This window comes from Branchiostoma belcheri, unplaced genomic scaffold (assembly GCF_001625305.1).
Source record: "Branchiostoma belcheri isolate BF01 breed outbred unplaced genomic scaffold, Haploidv18h27 scaffold37, whole genome shotgun sequence".
In the NCBI taxonomy this organism is placed as follows: Eukaryota; Metazoa; Chordata; class Leptocardii; order Amphioxiformes; family Branchiostomatidae; genus Branchiostoma; species Branchiostoma belcheri.
Genome location: NW_017803987.1, coordinates 739,374 through 760,616, shown reverse-complemented (window position 1 = coordinate 760,616; position 21,243 = coordinate 739,374). Strand labels below are relative to the sequence as shown.

General features: G+C 39.5%; 1 protein-coding gene and 1 long non-coding RNA gene across 15 annotated transcripts in view; both read left to right on the top strand.

The window, feature by feature from the left end:
* LOC109476288 (regulating synaptic membrane exocytosis protein 1-like) overlaps positions 1–21,243 on the top strand; it is a 169,326-nt gene that overhangs the window by 122,716 nt on the left and 25,367 nt on the right. For 9 of the 14 annotated variants that reach the window (XM_019777187.1, XM_019777192.1, XM_019777188.1 and 6 more), the window contains 9 exons: positions 5,887–6,040; positions 6,929–7,027; positions 8,136–8,315; positions 10,341–10,463; positions 10,935–11,134; positions 11,459–11,588; positions 11,818–11,915; positions 13,077–13,243; positions 15,059–15,082. In XM_019777187.1, the coding sequence (XP_019632746.1) occupies positions 5,887–6,040; positions 6,929–7,027; positions 8,136–8,315; positions 10,341–10,463; positions 10,935–11,134; positions 11,459–11,588; positions 11,818–11,915; positions 13,077–13,243; positions 15,059–15,082 (1,175 nt within the window). Of the gene's footprint in view, positions 1–5,886; positions 6,041–6,928; positions 7,028–8,135; positions 8,316–10,340; positions 10,464–10,934; positions 11,135–11,458; positions 11,589–11,817; positions 11,916–13,076; positions 13,244–15,058; positions 15,083–16,061; positions 16,086–16,582; positions 16,616–16,830; positions 17,353–21,243 lie in introns of those variants that run through there. The other 5 variants (XM_019777186.1, XM_019777194.1, XM_019777196.1 and 2 more) reach the window with 3 other exon arrangements.
* LOC109476411 lies at positions 18,899–19,668 on the top strand. The gene is made up of 4 exons (XR_002140608.1): positions 18,899–19,038; positions 19,210–19,248; positions 19,427–19,459; positions 19,647–19,668. It is a non-coding gene; the product is annotated as an uncharacterized LOC109476411 (long non-coding RNA).

Below are 21,243 nucleotides of genomic sequence, written 5' to 3'. Positions count from 1 at the left end.
TTGTTTTCAACGTTGAAAGAGATTGTCAATGTCAAAAGATGTAGTGAAAGACTATAGAGTGTTTTCCACTTTTCGTACAATGAAGCAGGTGGGACCTGACCGCCATGTTGGTGTCCTTGATTTGCATAACACCTACCTCCATATTGGTGTCCAAATGACATCTCATGAAAATGCTCTATATTTTGAATGTATACAAAATTGCGTGCTCCGATTTATTATTTTTAATGGTAATGTTATTTTCCTTATCATTTGTGTTCTCCAGAATTCAGTCTCTTGTTTTATATACTATTACAATGTAAATGAAAACCATGAAAGTTTATGAGTTATCCTGTTTTCAGACCAAAAAGTGTGTTGTATACTTTGAAAACATATACGTCATGATCACAGTCATAATAAATGAAAAGTGCAGCAGTGTCTGAGGGTCACCTTGCACAAAGGCATCGCAACAACGTTATACATACTGAATAGGGGCTTTGAATCTTTGATCATAACAAATGGAAAATCTAGGGCACTGTTCTTTTCATGTAAAATGTATTGAGGCCTGCTAGTACTGAGTTAAACCAATCAGATATATTGTCTTTGATTTCTATTACCTCTGACAAAAAGCTGTGGTGGGGTTTGAGTCACTAATATTTTATGTACATCAATTGTTTTGTAGCTAGTCACATGTACTGGACATGTGATGTAAACATTTGCAGTCATGTGGTGATATAGTAACACATACCCTTTGGGTACATGTAGTTGATAAAAATTGTTGTAGATATACTGGGTTTGTTTTGCAGTATTTATGAAGTATTTACAGCTATGGGACGGATTTAGACTTGCTTATGAGGGTCTTTTGTTCCGAAATATTGGTGTAGTTGTGTTATTTATTGGCTTTGGTAAACTTGCTTACAAAGTTCTGTGCATCATGACTTTTTCTTTGAGCCTTTCAGTACAATGTATATTTGTACTGATCAGAGGAGACATTATGAAAAAGGTATAATAGAAAATCCGTTTTTCATGATAAATTTGCTCAAATAAGGAGAATAAGGTACCAAAATAGTCATTTAGTATATTAAGAAACGTTGAATTTTGCATTACTGGACAGAAATAGTGTCAACCTTTTCAATTATTCAAAAATCATCATTTTGTAGACTTAATAACTTGCAGTTACATGTACAATACTTAGATATAGGCAACTGCAATACTAGAGATAGTCAGTAGATGGCATCAGTGTGACACCAAATACGAACATTATATTTATATCCATTCATTGTGGTTTTAGGAAATGTTGAAAGAAATTATGGCACAGAAACAAAAAGAGGAGTCTATTTCATAGTATAGCAAGTGAAAAGGTAGACTTTGATTTAGTTTGCAGCTGTATTTGATTAGTAGGAAAATATTTTGGATGTTGCCTTTTTTGCATATCCAATTAACGTTACATTTGATAATATATGTAGTGGCAGATACATGTAGGTCATGTGTTGGTCGAATTACATTCATATGTAACGTTACTGTACTTAGATTTTTAATTATAGATTTGATACTTTTATAGTATTAAGCCATCTTTTTTATCTTTACAAATGTCAACACTTATGCAATACAACTGTACTCCATAAAATATAATGAAAATTGACCTCTGTTGTTAAGGTACAAATATATTGGCCTTGCAATACTGTTATTGATAGTTATCCAATACGGAACAGTATTAAAAGATCTCTTCAATAATAAGCCCCGACAGGTTTAACAATAACCATTTTAGTATATGATGGATCGGCCTGACCATGTTTTTATCGATTTGCTACAAATAGAAAGTCTGCAGGAGCAATATTGAATTGACTATTAAGCCTTCAGAATAATAGTCATTTAGCATCAGATAAATTAACTACATAGTATTTGTATTGATGAAAAGGCCAAATGCATATTAGGTGCCATTTGTAACAGACCATTAGTTTTTGTATAGCATTTAGTGTTTACAAAAACTATAACATTGATGTTATACAGAAACAAGTCTTCATTACTGTTGTCTCAAAAAATGTGTTTTTCACCGGGATTGACCCCACAGAAGGGGCTGATGGGATACGGTCATGTGACGGGCCCCTGGCAGAAGGCCAATGTTATGGCGTCTGGCTGCGTACCTGTTTACGAGTCAACTGTTTAGTAATCAAATGTACGGACAGGTAGGGCCGAGTTTACGTCAAGGTTTCGGGGAGGAGGGAGAGGGAGGGGAGGAAGGAATGAGAGAAGGGTGGACGGAAAAGGAGGGATGGAGAAACAGGTGGTGACCTCTCGGCTGGGTGGCTGGGACAGTTAATGGAATTGGGGAGGGTCAGGATACTGGGGGTAATGATTTTGGTTGATTGGATGGCAATATAGATGGATAGTGTATGGTCCATATGTGCAAGCAAGGAAAAGGGGGTTGTGAACAGAGATAGGCCAGCATGTTCAGTCAGGATATTTCGTAAAGGTTAGCTTATTGTAATTTGGGCTATGGGGCTGGGGGATTTTATATTCTATGACTGTATGTTTGTAAGCAATAACCAAATTTAAATCTAGATGAATAGTGTATGATCCATACATGTATGTGCAAGCAAAGAGGAGGGGATTGTGACCAAAGATAGGCTGTTACATGTACAGTATTACATGTAAGTGTACATGACATGTATGTTATGATGTTTCATAAAGGTTAGCTTAATATTGTTGGGCTATGGGGCTGGGTGATTTTACTATGTTTGTAAGCAATAACTAAATTTAAATGTAGATGAATACAATGTACAATGTCATGTATGTCCAAGCAAAGAGGAGGGGATTGTGACCAAAGATAGACTGTTACATGATTGTACAGTGTACATGACATTGTTATGATGTTTCATAAAGGTTAGCTTAATATTGTTGGGCTCTGGGGCTGGGGGATTTTATAGTCTATGACTGTATGTTTGTATATATGTACATGTATGAGTAAGCAAAGAGGAGTGGACTGTGACCAAAGATAGGTTGTTAAATGTATGTAAAGATAGGTTGTTAAATGTATGTCATAATCATGGTTTTTCGTAAATGTTAGCTTATTGTTGGGCTACAGGCTGGGGGATTTCATAGTCTATCACTGAATGTTTGTTGGGTATAAGATAGTCAGCAATGTAGATGGGCAGCGTATTATCCATATGTGCATGCACGTAGAAGGGGGTTGACTATATGAACAAAGGCCGTCTTCAAGTTGATGTTTCATCAATTTTAGCGAATTGTTGGGATAGGAGGTTGGAGATTATGTAGTCTATTACTGTATGTTTGTAAGCATTAAGATGGCCAGTTATCACATTGAATATTATGGATACTATTGTATGGTCCATATGTGCAGGCAAGGAGGGAATTGTGAACAGAGAAAGGCCAGCATGTTGCGCCATGATGTTTCATAAAGGTTAGATTATTGTCGAGCTACGGGGTTGCATTTTTTGAATCGGAGGATTTTGTTGTCTATGACTTATCAATTATATACGTGTGGATACCAGTGTATGGTCCATATGTGCAAGCAAGGAGAAGGGGCTTGTGAACAGAGATGGGCCCTCATTTTAATGGTGCTGAAATGTTCAATGAAATGTTTAGGAAGGTTAGCTATATGTTGGGCTTGGGGTTGGGAAATTTTGTAGTCTATGAAAGTGTACAATCATATGATTTTTAAGAAGGCTGAGGTTGGTGGGGAGGGGGGCACAACATTTGTATGGGCATGTCTGGTTATGTATGGAGGAGTCTGAGTGCTTGTTAAAAATCCAGTTGTCTGTAGAATTGCTTATATCATAATATTTTGATCAGCAATACCTTAAGCCTTGTAAATTAACAGTCTGTCACATCAAGATCTATGTGTCCTAATGGCTTCTTGGTAAGAGAAGGTAAAATTTAATAGAATGTGAAGGTTTGCTTGTCGAATACTTGACATGTACTTCCTCTGTGAAAATCTTTGGGTTCAGAACCCTCCTGAACCCAAAATAACCTTAAGGTTCACGTCAGATTTTTAACCGGGAGAACCCAAACTTTCCCAGTTCAATCTCCAGATGAACCCTGGAGAACCTGCCTGAACCTTCTTAATGGGTCAAAATGGGTCCGATTTGGCCGGTTCTGGCCATTTTAACCCAGTAAAATCAGGTCAAAATGAGTTCTGAAGGGCAGGTTCTGAACCCACGGGAACCTGCCCTGTCAACCTGCTTTAACCCTCCGGCCGGACCCGGCTGAACCGGCTGGCGGCACCCGGGATTGGCGGTTGTCATGGCAACAAACCCGGGAGAACCCGCTAGCGAACCTGGCTTGACCCGCTGGCCCACCCCTGGGAATAGCAGTTGTCATGGCAACAAGCCCGACAGAACCCGGAAGGACCCACTTAGCGCATCCAGGAATGCCCCCCCCCACCTAACGTATCACAGATGCTGCAGAGGCGTCTCGCGTAACAATAAGTTAGAGCGTCTTGATAAAACAGCGCTAGCATGAATCTGAACAAGGAGGCCCTAAAATATCCAAGTTGTTGGGAAGATGCAAGACACAATGTATGTATTGTCTTATTTCCTACCTTTTTGTTGGATTTAATACAAACAACAATACTTTCAGCTTAAAATACACACACAAATTGAACAAGTTTATTTACATCAAAAAACCTACTTTGTTTTTTAATCTGCATGAGCAACATACATGTAGGTCTTTTCAACATATTTATAGTTCAGAAAGATTCCTTATAAGGCCTGGCAGTTGAGTTGTTATTACTTTGTTGATCTAATGCTACCTATTTTTCAATGTGCAAACAGTAGCCTGTTTTCAAAGAAATTCACACTGAGGGGGTGGGGGGTTGTTGAACTTACCTTGAAGTAGAATCTCCGTTTCCTGAGTATTCCCTCTTCCATACATGCTGTAACTTTCCCATTGTCTTCACCAAGCCTCTCTTCTTCATTTCTCTACACAAGTTTAGCTTGAAAACTGCCCTGAATGATTAAAACTGACACAAACACAGAGAGAAAAGCAGACTTCCCTGTTCCTCTGGCTGAGAACTGGCTTCTGGATTCAAATTTTGAACCAACTGTTCTCTCAGTACAAATGCACCAATCACCGATTTGGTGAAGATCATGTGATATTCTCATTATTTCCAGGAGGTAAGGAAATGTTATCAATTAAGAAGGTTGGGCGAGCTGAACCTGTTTTAACCCTGAGTGAACCCGCTAATGAGGGTTCAGAGTCACAGGACCGTGGCATTTCTGAACTCACTAATTTTTACTAGAACCCACTTTAACCCTTGGAACCCAATCGAACCTTATTTAACCCATTTTGACCGGGTTGGCAGGTTCTGAACCCAAAGATTTTCACAGAGGTTATTTATTATTCCTTGTTTTTTTCCTATTCCAACATCACAATACATGGTGACGACACACTCAAGTTTTTCCAACTTATTTTATGCCGCCACCAACACAGACATACATAAATAATTTCACTTTAGTTAAGTGAGGAAAGTTGTGTTAAGTGCCTTTTCCAGAGGCACAAGATCGGTGGCATGGCAGGGTTCGAACCCGGGACGTTTAGGTTCCGAGTCAACCGTTATGCCATGCGACCTCCCTAGTTTCATGCATTGCATTTTGTAAACCGGATCCTAACCATTATGCAGCAAGTTCAAACTGTAATTTCCAACACAAGAAATTAGACTCACCCAAATTTTCAACTGTACCACTCCAGTCTTTGTCAAGGAATGAACAATCCACCGCTTCCGTGACCTCACGCAGATAACACACGTGACTCCGTGAGCAGTGGATCATAGGTTGCAGAAAGTCTGTGGCGCCCCCGTCTCTGTTGAGGGATGGTTGTAATGCCCTGATGTAGATGGCCTCTTTAATCCCTCATGCAAGTGGATCCTAACCATGTATGATTTGTGTGTAGGTACTGTTGGACCTGGAGACTGCCCCACTGGACGATGAACAACACTGGTACGTGCTGGACCAGCACAAGAATGCCCTGCCGCCCCCCAGCCCCACACGCAGGAAGAACACAGCGCCCGGACACCATGCCAGCGTCTTCGACTTTTTGGACGAAGGTGAGGTTTTGTTATCAAGAACGAGGCTTGAACCGTATTTCGAAGTGCTGTGGATAGATCACGTCGACAGAACGTACTGCACCTGCGCGAAACCTTTGGCAGAACGTCCCATGTAAGGTTGTATTCGTGTATATAAGGTCAACATTCCAGCTGTAGTTTCCAAATGTCATGTTGGAAAAGATATCGTCTGCAACAGGCAAAAATTCTGATGCAACGTTGACCAAAAATCCAACAAAAAAATGTGAAAAATCGGGGTTTCGTCCAGGCACAATAAGTTCTGCTGACGTGCTTGTGGATAGTACAATCAAACCTGTACTAGTGACCACCTAGTTAGTTAGTATGGCTGTACTTTTATTCACCAGAGTACATTTAGGTGACTGTGCCAAACTTTTCTCAACCTTCTCTTTACACCAAACATGTCTTGCCACCATTTCTACCCATCCATTTCATCTTCTAGCTCAAATGGGTACCATCCTTTTTTATACCAGGGCCCTCTTGCTATTCTTTCAAGCCAGCAAGTAAAAGGAACCCCTGAGTAAAGAGACTCTCTTTACACAACCAAGTGTTTTATTCACAGCAGACGTTTTGGTGACCGTCTGTCACCTTCCTCAGGGCAATTCTGACTGGTTCACATTGCATTGCAGCAAATGTTGTGCAATGTGAACCAAATCTTTCTGAGGAAGGTGACAGACGGTCACCAAAACATCAGCTGTGAATAGAACACTTGGATGTGTAAAAAGAGTCTCTTTACTCAATGACTTACCAACCTTATGAAACTATTCATGGATATGAGGAGCCCCGTTTCAAATCGGATGGCACCCAGGCTAGACATCATCATGTTTTGTGAATAAGTCTTTAGTACCACTACATCATCATCATCATTTCCAGAAGCGAGACAAGAGTTCCTCCACCCCCCACCCCTGCTGAAACTGCCCAGTGACAGTGATATTTCCGACTTTGACTATGATGTCCTGTGCTTCCCACCAGGTGACCCCCCCACAGTTCTGTCCAGCTGTCTGTAAAGCCTCCAGTTTAATTCTGGACTTCTATTTTAATTACCTTCGCCAAGAAGGTTAATATGTTTTCAGAGATGTTCGTGTGTGTGTGTGTGTGTGTGTGTGTGTGTGTGTGTGTGTGTGTGTGTTTGTGTGTGTGTGTGTGCATCTGTAGACACGATAACTTGAGAAGGCTTAAATGGATTGTCTTGATACTTGGTAGGTTGGTAGGTCTTGATGAGACCCGGAAATGATTAGATTTTGGATCCTCTAGCAGCTTGTTATGGTTCTGCAGCTGAACTTTGATGATCAACCCAACTCTGCAGAATTCTGTGGCTCCAGTTCTCAGAATTCTGGCTCCAGTTCTCAGAATTCTGCAGAATTCTGGATCCAGTTCCAGAATTCTGCAGAATTGGGTTAATCCTCAAGGGGTCCTTGATGGCTGCTACATAGTTCTTACATTAGTTATGCGAATTAGTCCAGAATTAAACTGGAAGTCCAGAATTAAACTGGAGGCTATTCTGTTCTGTTCTGTTCTGTCTAATATTTCACAGCTGCCCAGTGGTTGTTGCTGATGACTTGTACTGTGTTTCTGTTGCAGGTTTCTACATGTGCAGCTTGTAGTCCCATAGCCTGAACTCCTTGTTTTTTTTGGGTAGTTGAAAACTAATTGCGTGTGTTATTCCTGGGTACCCAAGCTATCCATGTTATAGAGATACATATTATTAGATACAGTCAAGCCTGTCCAAGTTACCAGCTCTACATAAGGACCACGTGGCCAATGTGACGTGATTTTCCCTTCTGATACAAACATTAAGTGACCACAACAAAGACCAGATTTTTTCGGCCTCCTGATCAAGAGAGTCCTCGAATTCTTGGGCAGTTTTGACTGTAGTTAGATCTAGTCTTTACTAGAGTCAGCTGGCATCAGAAAGTGTTGAATTTTATTGTAGAATCCACTATCATTCATAAAATTTCAGGCGTTGGCCAGTGTCTATGTTTTTATTGCTTCATTGTGATGTCCATTACTTTTAGTTGTTTCCATGGGTTATGGAAAATTCCATGTCAGAATGTTAACCTTTGACCTCTGACCCCCACAGCTGAACTGGCCAATGCCGGCATGCGGAGGGATGATGTCAGCATGACCAATTCAGGCTACGGCACCATCATGGACCACGGCCGTAACCCTCACCATGGCCGGCGCAGGTCTCATGACATGGACATGTACGGTCCGCCGGGAAACCACAGAAGAGGGCCCTCTGGTGCCTACAGAAACAGCGGTAAGTCAGTCAATAGTTTCATAAGGGGGGGGGGCTGCAAGGGGGGGGGTCCCGACAACGCTCTACGCTGAATTCGGAAACTTCACATTACGCTTTACGATAAATTCCAAGTGGCTACAATGCACTACATAGAATTAGAACGGCGAATAGTATACGCAAAATGCGCCAATTACGCTCTACGTCGAATTAGAGCAGTCCATCTACGCTCTACATAGAATTAAAACGGCCGATTACGCTCTATGGAAGAGGGCTTGCGGGCCCCCATCAGGTTGGTAAGTCATTGAGTAAGTCCAAGTGTGACCACAATTATGTATATACATGTATCCATCTCCTGTACATTTTGGACCGCATTGTACACTGTAGATACATTTCACTGTTCAGAACACCTAGTTGCAGTACGAATCAGAACAACCAGTCATTGTTGCTCTGAAGAAGGTAATAGATGGTCACCAAAACGTTGGATGTGTAAACCCACTAAATAAAGAATCTTCTTAAAATATACAGTAAGACAGGTCAATGGACGTTATACATGTACATGTACATCTAGTTAGAACATCAAGTAATACAAAATAAATCAAACAAAATTAATGGATAAATTGTCCAAAGAGTCTGATATTTCAGATGCCATTTTGCAAGGAAGTCTGTCAAATTTTATTGACGCCGCCATCTTAATTAAATCTCAATCAAGGAGATGTTTTAACGACAACCCTGCAGCTATGTTGTCAATACCAAAAATATACCCTATATTTAAATGTACATTCTTTCAACCTATTTTGATGGTTGTAGGTATCTTTTATGGAGTATATTTGGTATAGATATACATGTACCAACAACCGTATTTTCAGCACCCAGGACATGTCCTATACTGCTACTACATCAACCTATTGTGATTTAAATGTGTTTTCTAGTGTAAATTTAAGCATTGTTATCTTCATCATATGAGCATGAAAAGAACCTCAAATTTTGCTGTATTTCATTAACCCTTGTCCTGCTGGCATTCCTGGCACAACATTTTTCAATAATTTCATGTCTTAATTAGATCACAGACCCTCAATTTTTTTTGCTCTGCAGTGGCATAGTTACTTCCGCATTTGTTGCGTTTCGCTGCGGTATGATGCATTGCACGAAAAATACCCCCAAATCGTACCTATACAGGGTGTTACATAGATGGTACTGCATGTGCACAACAACAATTGTTGTGCTCCGCAGGACAAGGGTTTTAAGAATCTCTAAGGTCATGATGACAAGAAAAGTTGATTGTCTGTATGAGAGCATCTGCGGAGACTGCGAATGATCTGCATACACCCCCTGGTCTATCCTAATGTCATTTACATCTATCCAATGCAGTAGTCTGACCGATTTTTGTGTAGAAATTCTGCATTAAGTACATTGCAGCATGCATAAATCGTACAAGCAAAGTGCAAGCTCACCATCCTTTGAGTAGACGTCTTCCTTTCGTGCGGTGTGGTCAAGACGTTTCGTAGGACAATGATAGGAGATTTGGTGCATTTGTCTCAGTCTGTATTAGCGTTGGTGTAACACACCAGATTTGCAAGCAGTTGGCGGTAGCTTATTTACTGCATCGAACGGTCGGTCACACCCAACCTGTGCTCTACTAACTCAAGGTGGTACTTGTAGCTATCTGCTGAAGATGTCCCTCTGGAAAAATACAGGGCATTCAGAGTACTTCACTAGTAAGGTAAAGGTAAGGTACTGGTTCTATAGCCTTTTTGAGGCTGTAGGGGCCATGGGTTGTTTAATCCACTGTACGTACATGCATGTCTAAGGCACAGTATTGGTAAGCTACATTGTAAGCCCATCCCTCTCCTTCCTCTGCCTTTACATTGTACCTCCCCAACCAAAGTCAGGTACCCATTTTACACCTGGGTGGACTGAGGAAAGCTGTTTAAAGTTTCTTCCCAAAGACAAAACGTCTAGCCAGTCTTGTGTCTGCTAACCTAACCTCTCAGCCATTATGTCTAAGATGTTAATGTCTGATGGATGTTCCTGTCTTGTACTCGGCAGTGAGTAACTTACGAGACGAGTATCCCCGCCCCCACCGCGGCAGCAAGCAGCTGGACGACAACCTTCCCGTGCCGGACCAGGTGCCTCGCAGATCCCGCTCAGCCTCCCCTGTCAGTCACACAGGTAAACACTCACTCACTCACACTCACACTCACTCACTCACTCACTCACTCACTCACTCACTCACTCACTCACTCACACACCTCACAGATCCCGCTCAGCCTCCCCTGTCAGTCACACAGGTAAATGCTCACTCACACTCACTCACTCACTCACTCACTCACTCACTCACTCACTCACTCACTCACTCACTCACTCACACACTCACACACACACACACCTCGCAGATCCCGCTCAGCCTCCCCTGTCAGTCACACAGGTAAACACTCGCCCACACTCAGGCGTATAACAATAAAAAATATAGATTTGATGCAAATCTCCTATACTGTTGGAGCCGATGTACGCTATATATATAGCCTCGAGATTCAGAACTCCAGTCAGAATCTCTGAGGAAGGTGTCAGATAGACACCAAAAGGCTCAGCACTTAGGTGAGAATCTTAAAACCTGATGGAACTATTTTTGGAAATTCTCAGATTACTTGTTTCAACAAGAGCGTCAAGCAGACATGGCTCGCCAGCGCTCGCCGTCCCGTGGCTCGGCCCGGTCGCGCTCCCCGGCCCAGGACTGGAGGAGCGACGGCCGTGGGATGTCCCCGGACAGAATGATGGGCGGAACGATGGACCACCCCAGGAGGTCACGGTCGCCTGGGCGTCAATCACCGTACGCTACCGGGGTGAGCTTTGTTTTTTTTAAATTTTTTTATTGCATTTCACAAAAGGATACATAAAACAAAACAATGGCATTGCTTTTAGAGCTCTACCAGGCAGCCAAAAGTCTATGAGCCAGTTTGAAAATGCCAGCATTTATCCACACATACAAAGAAAAAGGCTGTTTTCAGTTGGTTTGGCTGCACTCACTAAAGGGGTCTCAGACTGGGCCTTCTGGGCAGACACCAATTTGTGACCTTTGCCCTGTTGCCTTGAGTTACTGGTCAGGAGTGGGTTACAGACGATACTACATATGGTATGTTAACTTTTATTTGTTTCCATGGTTACAGCCTCGCCGTGGGCCGAAGTCCATGTCCCAGCCGACCTCCCCGACCCACGGCATGCGAGACCTCTCCCCGGGGTCCACGCCCAACACGCCTCGCAAGCGCCAGCTTCCACAGATCCCCATGCAGTTGAGAGGTCAGTATTATACTTATAGGAGAAACAACCAACCATTGTTTGTCAATATCTGAGAGGAGAAACAACGTTGTATACCATGGTCTATTCTTTTCATTCCTCACAATTCAAATCTTCACTTAGAGATTATATTGTGCCTTAAAAGCTTGTTTGAATGCCTCCACTCTACAGGGAAAAGCTACGGGTAACCATATACACATGGTCCTGTGGTTAAAAGTTTGTTTCCCTGCAGGTCCTCCTGGCCCCATGGATGAGCGGACTCGACAGATGAAACTGAGGATGGACGAGTACAAACGCACCACTAATGCCGGCATGGAAAGTCCTGCCATGGTCAGTCCCTGCACTTGAAAAATGTCTCCTTTATTTAATGGTTTGGTTGATGTCAACACCAGCTGTTTATTTTAGAAGGCAGGCCAGGCCACCCGTAAAGTATCGCTGTGTATTTCAGAAGCTGTAAGGTGAACCATAAATTTTGATAAAAAGATTTTGTATGCCAAAAAGCCTTGACAATGTGCAATCAAAGGCAACCTACATGTAGTTTCTCCAATAATCTCGCACAGAAAACATGACTTGCACAGCGAGAATGTAAAAGATTAAGTGGGTATTTTGAGCCCTGTTCAGTCTTTCATCTCTAACAAGAATTCAGAGATTTCATACCTCCATGAAATATGTAGAGGTTATGTAAATGTTTTTTAGGGGGGCTAGGGGGACAAAACCCACACCACTTATTCCTGACAGGAAAAGCTATCTGTCACCAAAAATCCAAGACCTTAGCATGTTCAGGTCAAAAGATTGAAAAAACGTTCTGTTGCAGTATCAAGGTCAGCCACCAGGAGGCCCATAATTGACCTTGACCTTTGTCTTCCTACGACCTACCAACATACCAAATATCATCACAATCCATAAAGGCGTTCCGAAGTTATGCTGACTACAAATGTGCAGAAACACAAACACATAGACAGACACACAGACAGACACACAGACAGACACCCCAAAAACAATACTTCATGGAGGTAATAAATGATAACTACATTTATGTCCTACCTGGGCCGCGATTACGTTCGATACGGGTGTTCCGGCCCGTGTGATAACTAGCGGTACGGCCCGGGGGTTCTTAACGCGTATGGCCAGGGGCTTCCAAATGTTCCATAGAACGATTCGAACGCGTTTCGCCCTAACCGCGTGCAACGCTTTCGAAAATTCGAATGCAAAATTCGAACGTTGGAATTGATGTTGTTGCACTTTTTGGGTTTAGGGACACCAACTTTCTGCTCATTTTGCATTGAAAGGCGTGTTTTCTTGGGTAGGTATGACATAAATAAAATACAACACGGTGTATTCCGCATCACCCTCGGTCCCAGCCCTCCCGCGGATCGGATCTCCCTCCGGCCTTCGGCCGTCGGGCTGGTACCTCGGGCGATACGGAATACACCGTGTTGTATTCTATATGTATAATAGAACTCCTCCAACAGTAGACCTCTCTTGTTTCAGCAACGAGTACGTCGGCAGAGCCCTGATGCTGCTTCAGTGGACAGTGACATAAGTGACGTGTCGGAGATTTCACGTGCTAGCACCGTCTCCAGAATCAGCACCACTAGCGCACCGTCGGTACAGTCTGAGCGATACTTGCCTCGTAACGAGAGACACGGAAGACACAGGTAACTTTCTTACGGCGTTCTTTACCAAGCTCCAGGCCTAAGCAGTGAAAACGCTTGTTTCTCATACACTCACATTGTGTTTGTGAAACTGTGTAAGATTTTGGCATTGAAAAAACATTCGGTTGAAGTATTGGTAGAAAAAGCACAAACAAAATGTCTGCCATTTGATGTTGGGAGGGAAGCGTCGTTTGTCAAATTCAGCCTTTGTTTCACGTAGAAAACCAAACATGCATCACCTATAACGGGATATAAGATCTAGTAAATTGTGCTTGAGAAACAAGAATGCCATTGTTTGGCCACAATATTCAGTACATTGAACATACACATTACAGCATATTGTTTGGCATACAGTCAAACCTGTACAAGTGACCACCTCTACATAAAGGACTACCTGGCCATTGATATATAATCAAAAATATACATTCAAGCTAGTGACCACCTCTACATAAGGACCACCTGGCCAATGTGCCCACTATCTGGCTCGTTCTATTGATAATTTTTCCTATTGGCATATTGAAGCATATAAAAAATCCTGTCTATAATGACCAGATTTTATCGGTCCCCCAAGTGGTCTTCTTGAGCAGTTTTGTCTGTACTGAAACCTTTATTAGAAACAATATATTTCATCCATATCATGGTATGGAGTGAAATATAATTATAACAAACAAGCTGACAGGGACTCTCTATGACATAAACCTCCTCACTAACTCTGCTCAGAACTGCTAACTAACACTAATCCTCTGCATTTTACCCATTTTACCCATGTTGTAGTTCTAACCTGAAGATGAACTAACAACGTTAGCTCACACCATGCCCCCCATCTTTCGTACAATTATTTAACAGTAGAGTTTCAGCCTATTGTAGTATATGCATGGAGCCCCTACAGTGTAACTTCTCTCGGACAGTTTTAATCATAAAGTTATTATAATTAGTTTATAGAATAACAAGGTGCATGTGGTACCGAAGCATCATCCCCCTCTTCCCTTGTACGCATGTATTTTTTCCTCATCAATTTTGACACCATTCTGTGCATGAGACTCAACCAACCAAACTGCTTGCAATAAGAATCATAACAGAACTAAATATTAAACCTATAACAGGATCACTAACCACTCACTACTCTGATAGCTACCTTTTGTATAGTGCCAACGTTAACTAAAGTCTCTTTCTATCAAAAAGGCCTACACATTGCAATCATTATGCCATTGTGTAAATTAATGCATGGTTGATATGTTAAAAGACACAACAGACTAGTGTTACAATGTACAACATTGTATTGTTTCAACATTTGGCCTTTCCTCATACATTACACTGTATTTGCTACATGTACATGATGCTAGCATGTTGTCAGCTGTTTCAATGGTGGTAATCACACGCAGAAAAGTTCTGAATGTTTCTGTTGCTCTGTCACTGTTGCCATTCAACCCTAGGGGCCAGATCGTGTAGGGGTCAGATCGAACTTACCAGGCTGCTTTGTAATTCAAACAATGAATTTCAAACTTCTAATCAAACCACTGCCTTGATAGATGGAAAAACTGTAACAAGTCTGAAGAGAAGGAACTTCCTTCAACTGTTGGGGCCAAAATATTGAGCATTTTGGTGTTGATTCAGAGTCTGAAAATGTTTTTTTGTAATCGGAAAAAAAGCGAAGCAGATGAATCCGAGAACCAACAAATTAAATTGGTGTGGCCTTAGGGGGAGGAAAAACTGTCATGTCTGGCCCTCGGGGTTTTGCCATTCTGGTGTTGCTTCACTGTCTGTGCTTCAATGTTACCATCTCTGCCTCCCTGCCTTCCCTCCATGGTGCACCTACAGAAGGCATGACTCCAGAAGTCAAAGGTATTTAACCATACACAGGTCTCAGTCTTGTAGAGTAGCAGTGTATGTGTGAATGTGCAATCATCAACCATGTACTAGGTAACTGTGGTGAGAATTTATGGCAAATTCTTACCCATTCTACAATGATCTTTTTTTTTATTTTGAATATACTCTTCAAGTTTCGTGAAAAGTAACATCTGATCTACTGTGTACCTTTCAAAGGGGCATGAATTTAAAGGTGCAAATGGGATTTATTCAATTCCCACAGGACTTTTCTCACAAATTTAAGTGTTGATGAAACTTATAACACTTTGAATGGGCTGTCTCAGTGTGATATGGGTGGTTCAGATGGGTAAACCACTGGCCTATTTAGCCAGAACACAATCCCTAGTAACCAAATCCCTGCGATGTACATACATGACTACATATTGTGTGTATAATATGTAGAAGTATTGTTTTATCATTGTTTGACCACTTCACTGCATTTAAACCATACATGACTAAACTGACTTAAGAAGGATGTTATAAAGGAACAGGCTGTTTCTGTAGAAAACAGTTGGAACAGTAGACAATAGTCTTAGTTAGGACATTAAACAATTATTACATAATTAAGGCAGTATAGATTTAGTCATGTCTCATAATATAATGTGCATAGTCCAGTGGTAGTTATTTAGATCCTGTCCCTTGACCAAGAAGTCATGAGTTCGAATCCCATCTGTTGTCGCTCACCTGACATGCAGACTACTGGGAAAGGCCACAGTCCTTAGGATGGGATCTTTATACATGTAATTAAGGCATACATGTAACGAGCATACATATTGTAGAATCATGATTAGGCCATTCTATCTAGTGTAAAGAATTTCTGAGGGAACGAAATAAGACAATGACATGTTTCAACTTGCTATCACTGCTATATCTGTCATCTTCTTCATTCACCATTCTATCATTCTCTCTCTCTCTCTGCTAAACTTTTTCCTTCGCTTTCCTTTCTCACATATAGTGTGGAGAACACACCCATGCACAGGTACTACATGTTCTTCTTCCATTTCACTCTATTTGTCTTCCCCTGTCATGTAGCCTGGGTACCATGCTCTGTAGTCTCTGCCTTTTAGCATTGTTGCTACCATGTACATGTAGCAAAAAGGAAGGGCCAACAATAACTATGGATTACGGTGCCCTGGCTACCTCTCATTCACTCATGTTAATCTACTGCGTACATTTCTTTAGATTTCTCCTTTTCTTCCTTTGGACTGCCCTTTGTAGTTTCTAGGTGTTTCATATAGTTGTCACAAAACCGTATCCCTATATAGTTGGCAAGCTTACTACAGTTGGCAAGTATAGTATTTGTTTTGAAAGCTGATTAGATTTTGTTTTACATGTATTACTACTAACTACTTCTAAAACAACTTCACAGAATTTGTTTAAAAAGAGAACTTAGTAAAGTTCATATTTAACTGTATGCCCTCTACAAAAGTAGCAAAATACACATTCCGAACTAAGGTATTTCCTCTCTTATACCAGACCCATGTGGGAACATAACTCATATCCTGGCAGGTACTTTGAATTCTCTTTCACAATCATGCATGAACATACTTCAATTGCATTTGACATGTACATCACATAACATAATTCTGTGATACTTTGTAAAATGTATCTAGTACATGTCTTGAACCTCTTTTTTTGTCATCCTTTCATTCATTACTTCACTCTTTCCTTCCATCACTCTCATTGTGGTTATGTTGTGTCTCTCTCACTGTGGTCTCTCCAAGTGTGGAGGGTACACCCACTCACAGGTATACATATTATACATGATACAACCTTTCACTTTGAAAAAAAATTCTTTAGCTTTATATACAGTGTACTTTCACTGCTTCCCATTCATTCACTCCCTGCATGCCATGTGCTTTCTGTTACACAGACCTCTAAGTCATATTCACTATTTCTACTTTCAAGAAAATTCTATGAAATTTTATTATTTTTCATATGGTGTGTTTGTCATTGGGTAAACACAAATAAAGTGAATCTGTTCGCACTTTTATTTTTCTTCTTCATCCATCTACATCTATATCTCTTAGGTCCATGTGGGATAATACCAGCACATATACTGCCAGGTACCCATATATTAGCCCTGTAATATTAGACAAAGAAATCCAAGTCATATTTTTGCCACTTTTCTCCATCTTTGATCCATTCTGCTCATCATCATCATCATCATTACATTTTCATCTCCCAAAATGTTTTTTCAGTCTCAGTGTAGAGAGTACACCTACTCACAGGTACATGTAGTTTTAATTGTTTCACATCTTCTACCAAACTTTTTCGCCTGTAAGCCTATGGGTTTCAAATCTGTACCGTTTTTGAGAGGAAAATGGGTTTAATGAAATTTAAAGTTCAAATATAAGAAGACACCGATATTTAGTCTGAATCTAACTATATTTACAGGTCTATGTGGAACAACACTAGCACTGTCAGGTACTCAATCCTACCTTAAAGAAACACTAGATACATGTATGTCTTGTAGAATCTTTTAGTCAATATTTCTGTTTCTAAAGCATAAGAAATTACATTTCTCCTCCTTTTTATACCATGATCTTTTCAATCATCCATCAGTCATTAATGTGCTCAATTATCTATTCATCCATTCATTCATTCATTCACTCATGGTCATCTGCAGAAGAGAGGAGTCATACATTGAATCAACAAGGTGTCAAAATTCCTTCCAGTCAAAAAATAGCATATCTTTCAGCCTTTTTTTTTACACAAGTAGCTCATTTTTTAATTTAAAGGTACTGTTAAGTATATTGTATTTCAAAATATTCATCTCCTGAATTCATTCCACTTTTTGTCCTCATTTTTGTGTTCATTCATGGATGCATTTTCTCTTGCATTTCCACTTAAACCAGACGGGGCGAGCCTGTTATAAGGGATCAAATATCATCAAGGTGTCAAAATTCTTCCACTGCATTTCTGCAGTTTTTGTGAACAATTCCATTTGCTTTCTGCTCACTTTATCAAATTTGAAAAATAAAAAAACATAATAAATTTAATGCTCCATCTTCCTGGCAACATATTATTCTCTACCAACATCTCGAATAGAAGGTGTCAGACTCCTTTTACTTAACTGCAACTTTTGGTAGTTTTTAATTTACGTACTTTATGCTGCTGTCATCAACCATTTCATTCATTCATTCACTCATTCATATTTTCACTCATTCATCTTTTCATGTATCCATACATGTCTGTTAGAAGAGAGGATTTTACCAGGGAAACATCAACCAGGTGTTAAAATTACTCTTAATCTAAATATTTTATATTCATCAAGGTGTCAAAATTCTTCCACTGCTTTTCTGCAGTTTTTCTGAACCTATGCTTTCTGCTCACTTCATCAAATTTGCAAAATAAAAAAACATAATAAAGTTAATGCTCTATCTTCCTAGCAACATATTATTCTCTACCAACATCTCTAATAGAAAAAATTTTAAAAATTTAAATTTTTTTTTTAAATATCTCTCCACATTACAGGTCTATGTGGAACAACACTAGCACTGTCAGGTACTCCCTAATCCTTTTCAGACTTAATAAAATCTGTCCCAAACCATTTAAGGTTTTGCCATTCTTTGTCTCCCTCCTTTTTAAACTCTCCATCCATTCTTTCATCATTCATTCATTCATTCATTCATTCATTCATCCATCCATCCATTTATTCATCCATTCATTCAATCAGAAGAGAGGATCCACTTATGGAACCAACAAGGTGACAACATTTCTTCCAGACTAAAAAATTCAGTGGAGTCTTTTTGTGAATACATGTAGTTCAGGATTGAAGCAATTTTTTTACAATAATCCTCCTAAATCCATTCCACTTTTTATCTACATCTCTTTTTCATTGGTCCTATTGTTAAGTATTAATTTTTCTCCTGCTTTTCCAAAATAACCAGACATAGGGAGCTAGCTGTAAGAGATCAAATATCATCAAGGTGTCAAAACATTTCACTGAATATCTGTCAATTTCTTCTGCTGTTTTTCCATGGAACTAAGAACCCTTCTAGGTTCCATTCAATTAAAAAAAAAGTTTATCATTTCATTCATAACTTAGTCATTCATTCTTTAATTCATTACTGTCTCATTATGTTTATCATTCTACGTAGTAGAAGACAAGATTATACAAGAGAACCTCCTTCAGCAAGGTGTCAGACTCCTTTTACTTAACTACAACTTTTTGTAGTTCTTAAATTACATACTTTGTGCTGCTATCATCAACCATTTCATTCATTCATTCATTCATTCATTCATTCATTCATTCATGCATCCATCCATTCACTCATTCACTCATTCATCTTTTCATGTATCCATACATGTCTGTAGAAGAGAGGATTTTACTAGAGAAACATCAACCAGGTGTTAAAACTACTCTTAATCTAAATATTTCATATTCATCATTTACCCTCTCTTACAATTAGCAATTATCCAATCAATTGAATAATTATATGTGACCCATTAATCAATTAACTAACCCAACAAAGAAGTAAATATGTATAACTATTCAATCAAGTTCATATATCCATAATTTTAATTTTTCTTATAGAAAAGAGGAACCAGTCAGGGAGCAAAATTTACAACAAAGGTGTCAATTGAAAGTTTTTTCTTCTGAATTCCATAACAGTTTTTACAAATTATATAATTGTTTTCTGCATATTTCTTTGCATTATACATTTGAATCTCTTATCCATTGTACTTTTAGCAATAAACAATTCTTCTATTCATTAATATTACAGAAGACAGGAGCCAAATAGGGAGCAAAATTCACAACAAAGGTGTAATTTTTTTTCTGAATAAACTGTTTTTACAATAATCATATTTTTACCATTAGCGTTTTGTGTGAGAATTCCACACTTTCAGTAATGGACAATTTTTCCCATCCATTATTTTTGCAGAAGACAAGAGCAAGATAGGGAACGAAATTCACAAAGGTGTCATCATTTTTACATTTTTCTACGGTCATTTCTTTACATAATATCTAGATGCATCTATTGGCATACATTTTATCAGAACCTTGTACTTTCATCAGTAACAAACAGTTTTTCATGTATCATTTTTGCAGAAGAACGGAGCCTAATAGGGAGCAAAAATCACAAAGGTGTCAATTTTTTCTAATAATATGCATTTTGTCCAGTTTCAACCATATAATGTCATGCATATAACTACTCCATACACCTAGAATCCTGATACATGTAATCGAATAATAGGGTAAAATAATGCTAATAAAGTGGCAAAGTTAAATCAAAGAAGTAACTTAGTAAGTAAAGAATAAACCCAGTTTGCCCAAATGTTGCATCACCTCACCATCTTTGCACCAATTCATGCAAATTTATTCGAATTTGCATGCAAGTTTATTCAAATTAGTCCACTTCATGTCACCCATTCATTCTGCCTTTTGTTATGTCTATCCTTCTATTCTGTAGTCTAGAGGAGACAGATTCACCAAGGTAGATGGTTTTAACTGTCATCATCTGTTCTCATTTTCACCTCATCTCTATCCTTCAGAATGTTAAGGTTTAATTATTATACTGTAACAGTGAAAAGTCTTTTGCGTGTAGAAACTGCAAAATATGAAATTTCAAAATCCACAGGCATAGGTTTCCATAACTGTTTTGCAAATGCAGAGAATCAAAGTAAGACATTACAAACTAAGGCATAAGTTGGTATGTTAAACAAAGCTAGATGTACAATGTATAGTACCATGCTGCAGTTATACTCCATACAATTCCTCATTTCTTCCTCTCAAAAGTCTTCTACCTCTAGGGAGAACAAAGTATGGTAATTTTGTAGGTTCCATTGCATCCACAGTCTTTCATTTTTATCATTAGGCCACACCAATTTAATTTGTTGGTTCTCGGATTTTTTCAGAAAAAATATGAAGCGACAGGGCGAAAAAAAATAAAAACAGGTCTAGGCATCCTATTATAGCCCCAAATGCTACAATATGAGCCATGAAGTCAACAAAAAAGGCTGGGTTAAAATTTAAAGTATAAATTTTGAACTTTTAATCAAACCACTGCATTGATAGATGGAAAAAAACTGTAACAACTAGGAAGAAAAGGAATTTCCTCAACTGTTGGGGGCAAAATATGAGCAGTTTTGAGTTGATTCAGAACCAGAATCTTTTTTTTTTTTGCAAATCA